This window comes from Pundamilia nyererei, unplaced genomic scaffold (assembly GCF_000239375.1).
Source record: "Pundamilia nyererei isolate P.nyererei 1_Seehausen unplaced genomic scaffold, PunNye1.0 scaffold00064, whole genome shotgun sequence".
NCBI lineage: Eukaryota > Metazoa > Chordata > Actinopteri > Cichliformes > Cichlidae > Pundamilia > Pundamilia nyererei.
In genome coordinates this window covers 524,838-529,891 of record NW_005187465.1, presented here as the reverse complement: position 1 = coordinate 529,891, position 5,054 = coordinate 524,838, and the positions used below count along the sequence as shown (strand labels likewise).

At 46.7% G+C, this 5,054-nt stretch overlaps 1 protein-coding gene across 2 annotated transcripts in view; it reads left to right on the top strand.

Moving 5' to 3' along the window:
- Positions 1 to 5,054, top strand: part of brd8a (bromodomain containing 8a) — a 19,892-nt gene extending 14,838 nt beyond the window's left edge. Inside the window, exons 19-20 of one of the 2 annotated variants that reach the window (XR_001290403.1) lie at positions 4,154 to 4,198; positions 4,345 to 4,362. Coding sequence is in view for 1 of the 2 variants with exons in the window: in XM_005735403.1 (XP_005735460.1) it covers positions 4,154 to 4,198; positions 4,345 to 4,404 (105 nt within the window). In the remaining variant the exon portion in view is untranslated. Of the gene's footprint in view, positions 1 to 4,153; positions 4,199 to 4,344 lie in introns of both variants that reach the window. The other variant, XM_005735403.1, reaches the window with a different exon arrangement.

Here is a 5,054-nt window from a genome sequence, read left to right as displayed (position 1 = left end):
AGGGGGAGTGCCTCCCCTGCACCCTGGTGACATACCTGCACCCCAAGCCCTGCGTGTGTGGGTGGGTGTGGTAGAGCGGGAATAGGGAGGCAGCTGAGGATAGGGAGGCAGCTGAGGATGGGGAGGGAAGAAAGGGAGGGGCCAGCTCCCCCGCTGACCCCAGAAGAAGGACTGTCTAACATCCCCCACGCGAAGATCTGAGCGGGACCAGCCCGGCCTCCAAGTTCACTTCAGGCCTCAGTTCCGGAGCCCGTTCGGAGGAGTATTCTGCCGCCATCTTTCAGCGCATGGGACTCGAGTTGGATCCCACAGAGCGCATTCCAACAAAGAGACGACGAGACACTGTTCAGCTGAGTCAAACAGATATGTTGAAAAACATAATGCCCTCACAACCCTAGACACCACCGGGGCCGATTTCCTCAGTGGTGTCCGGCCCCATGAACACTGGTCAAGCGCAGGTCCGCCCACGTATGCGCAGTCGGGTCTGGCCCGCAGGACCAGTTTCCACCACAGGAGAGAGCCAAAGCCCCGTCTACTGTGGAGTGCCTGACTTTGGGGCCGCTGTCAGCAAGAATAGAGAGATGGCGAGCTCTCGCTACGCCAGAATGGATTGTGAGGACATTAGAGCGAAGCTACCATTTGCAACCACCCCTCCCTGATTTCACAGAGGGATTTTCTTTCTTGCAAAAGGCGAATCAGCCAGGATTCTGCAAGAAGAAATATCTACCTTGCTATCAAAGGGAGCAGAACGAGAAATACCGCAGGAGCAGAGCCAATGCGGCTTTTACTCAAAGTATTTTCTCGTGCCCAAGAATGGAGGGGGACTGCGTCCGATACTGGACCTACGGGCTCTGAATCAGCATCTGAGGTCATACCAATTCAGGATGTTGACAACCACCACTCTGCTGCATGTAGTTCGCCCAGGTGATTAGTTTACATCAATAGACCTGAAGGACGCATATTTTCACATACCTATTTACTCGCCTCACAGAAACTTTCTGTGATTTGCGTTTCAGGGCAGAATGTACCAGTACCAGGTCCTGCCGTTTGGTCTCTCACTGAGCCCTCGGGTATTTGTGAAATGCACAGAGGCAGTCATAGCCCCACTGAAGAGGCGGGGCATCCGCATAGCAACATACACGACGATTGGCTGCTGCTATCAGAGTCAGAAATAATGGGAAGAGAGCACACCAGGTTGACAGTGGATCACCTGATGGCTCTGGGTTTCACCATAAACTATGAAAAGAGTGTCCTGCAGCCAGCTCAGGCCATCTCTTTCATAGGAATAGCTCTAAACTCCACCTCGCACAGAGCGTGTCTCTCGGTGATTACAGTCAAAAAAATGCTATGACATGCCAGCATTTTTCAGGTGGGAAGATATCTCCCATTCAGAAGATGCCTGCAGATGCTGGGATTAATGGTGTCTTCACTGGCAGTCATTCCAGACTGCATATAAGGGAGTTTGAGCAATGGGTTGCATCACGGAGACTGAATCAAAAGCACCATACCCACCACCATATCAGAGTGACAGCAGATTGCGCTGCAGCACTCCACTGTTGGAGAAATCCCACATTTTTCACTTTGGGGGTGTCACTGGGGCTTTCACAGCCAGAAAGGTGGTGACCACGGACGCGAGTCTCACGGGCTAGTGTGCCACTCATGAGGGCAGAGCAGTGAGCGGCAACTGGGACTCACGACAGAGGGGTGTTCACATAAACTGGCCACAATTGCTAGCAGCATTTCTAGCACTGAGACACTTCCTTCCACTGTTAAGAAATCACCATGTTCTGATCAGAACAGAAAACACCACTGTTGTGGCGTACATTGACAGAGGGCGGGTTACAGTCCCGTCCTTTGCACATGCTTGCTCGCAAACTGATCATGTGTAGCAGCATCAATTTGTTGTCACTGAGAGCTGCTCACATTCCAGGAGCTCTGAACTTGGGAGCAGATTTAATGTTCAGGGGAAACCCGCAGTACGGGGACTGGACCCTGCACCCACAGGTGGTGACCCATATCTGGACCCGCTTTGGCCAGTCACAGGTCGACCTGTTTTCCTTGAGGGAGAATGCTCAGTGTCCACTGTATTTCTCCCTGAGGGACCAGGAGGCTGCGCTAGGGGTAGATGCATTAGCTCACAATTGGCCACATGTTCTGCTTTATGCGTTCCCTCCGTTGGCCTTAATTTCTCCCACTCTTAACCAGAGTGAGAGAGAGGGGGCTAACAATAATATTGATCGCCCCAAGGTGGATGATGGTCCCATTGGTTAGCGGAGATTATGCCCCTCTTGTGGAGCGAACCTTGGCCTCTCCTCTGTGACGAGACCTAGTCTCCCAGGCCAGGGGGGAGATTTTTTTTCACCCTCACCCTGTGGGCTTGGCCTGTGAGAGGTTGAATCTGAGTATGGGAGGACTCACCCAGGGTGTTATAGCCACTATTCAGAATGCTAGAGCCCCCTCCACAAGATCATTGTATGAGAACAAGTGGAGATTATTTGAGGAGTGGTGTGGAAAGTCTCACACTCTCTACTTTCAGTGCTCTGTGACAACAATTCTCTCCTTTCTCCAGGAACTGTTAGATAAAGGAAAGGCCTTTTCCACAATTAAAGTATATCTAGCAGCCATTTCAGCCTGCCATGTGGGCTTCGTGGATGGCCCAGTGAGCCATCACCCGCTAGTCCGCTGTTTTATGACAGGGGCACAACGACTCCTCCCGGTTTCTAAACCTCTCGTTCCCACGTGGGATTTATCCCTGGTGCTGGGGGCAGTTTCACAGCCACCATTTGAACCACTAAACCAGGTGGAAATAAAAATCCTGTCTTTGAAGACTGCATTGCTCCTGGCTCTCGCATCTGCGAAGCATATTCATGCGCTGTCAATACACAAAGAGTGCACCCGATTCACGAGGGATAACTCTAGAGTCACGCTCAGGCCAAATCCGGCCTTTGTGCCCCAAAATCCTTATCTCCAATGCACCCCATTGGAGCTGGAAGCTTTTTGCCCTCCTCCTTTCTCCTCCCCTGAACAGGAGTGCCTAGATGCTGAGGCAATCCAATTGGCTTATTCCAGCACAGCAACCTCTTGGGCCCTTTTTAGGAGTGTCTCTATAGAGGAGATATGTGCAGCGAGCTGGGCTTCACCTTTGACGTTTGACTGTGTTAAGTGTGGGCTAGAGATGACCCCACGAGACCTCCTAAGTTGGCAGTCAGTCGTTCAGATGGGCTTATCTGGCAATATGGGAGTCTGCATATCTTTGATAACATGAGTGAGGTGTCTCACCAGATACCCCTCCTTGCACGAAGCGAGGAAGAGGTGAGCTTATCTTACCTCACTCATGTTATCAGAGAACAGAGGTTACGGAATAGAGTAACCTCAAGTTATTGTCTGAAGCCTTCATGTACTTATAGTTTATCCAAAGCATTCAATGAGTGTTTAATAAGAAAGCAGACTGCTCGATATTAGGTCTAATGAATTGAAGCTACTGTTCAATCAGCTTTAGTTTGATTTATAAAAGATGTTTCTGTGACAAAAAGCACTGCATAAAGAACTGCTAACCTAATAATGATTTTATAACACTTATGCTACAGACCATACTATATAAAATACATATTTTTTCATTTTTAACATTGACTTTCAATGTTACTTACACCCAAAGTATTTGGTGAAAAAAAGTATTTTTCCTCCCGGTCATCTAGTCTGGCAGAATGTCTTTTTCTGTTTCTTTAGATATTCTGATTAGAGATAACCCATTTGAAGATAGGAAAGTTTAAAGAGTTAAATAATGATGGGTCATAGCATACTGATGTTAATGGGAACCTCTAAATCACTGAAAGGTAGGAGATGACTGAAATGTCCTGCAGTACCTTGAAAAGTGGCTTGACAACAGTATTCTGTATATCTGTAGCTTACATGATATAAAGATCCTGAGCTAAACATGTGGCATCGTCCTGTAATGTAATGGCAGGGCAGCAACAAAACATAGTAAATGTAGTACTAGTGTTATAGCAGTTAATGTGTGTTTTTAAAGCTTGTCTCCAGTTTTCCTCTAGCTGAATGTACTGTGTTGTCTCTCTCTTTGTATTATTTTGCTCCTGTTTGAGATTTTCAGCACACTACTGAGTTGCAGCTCTTATCTGTCATGTTCCTCTTACAGGACACTGTGTCCATGTCTTCCCCTGCCTTCCTTCTTTCTCTTTTTGTAAGTACCCTCTTTACTACCTTTAAAACTGCAGTTACATATATTCAAACAAAGAAGACAAACAAACAAAGAAGGTTTTATTAAAAATACTTCATCTAGTCTCTTAAAGCTCAGACTAAACGTTTTTCCCCCCACTTCCACTGCAGGATGGAGGCACCAGAGGGCGCCGTAGTGCCATAGAAGCTGACCTCAAAATGAAGAAATGAAACCATCAGTATGATATTGTATCAGTATGGTGTCCCTGAGATAAAGTGAAAAGACTGATCTCATTGTCTCTCAGTTGCACAGATTGTGGCTCTGCGTATGGTGCAGTGTAACCTTTGCTTGCACTCTAGATTAAAAGGATAGACTGCAGTGTGGAGATGCTAATTTGTTCTGAGACAGCCATACAGTCGTGGATTACATAAAGTATAATCCCAGATTAGAGTGGGAGCATTCTGAAAGACCATGTCAGACCTTTCATGGATATAGCTGCACATCACTCAGACGTAACCTGCTCTGAAGTTCATGGGGATGTAGAGAGGTTTTAAAAAATGCTCCTATTATACAGTTGGGCTGAATATTGAATTAACTGGGCTTGAAGTTGATCCCCAGATTAGCGTCCAGAAGGCCAAAAGTCTGGCCAGAGGGGCAAGTTGATTTCAAACAGAAGTGTTTTCACTGCAGGTGTAAAACAGATTTTAAAGATCTAATTTTAAGACTTTGATATCCTTTTACTGTAATGTTTGTGTTGGATTTATTTTATCAATGTGACACTTTGGTGAAACAGTACCTACATGCTTATTCTACTACATACTCAGTGCTTTTGATTAAGTGTTACATTTCTAAACTGTTGTTTACTTTAAAGTCTGTAAAA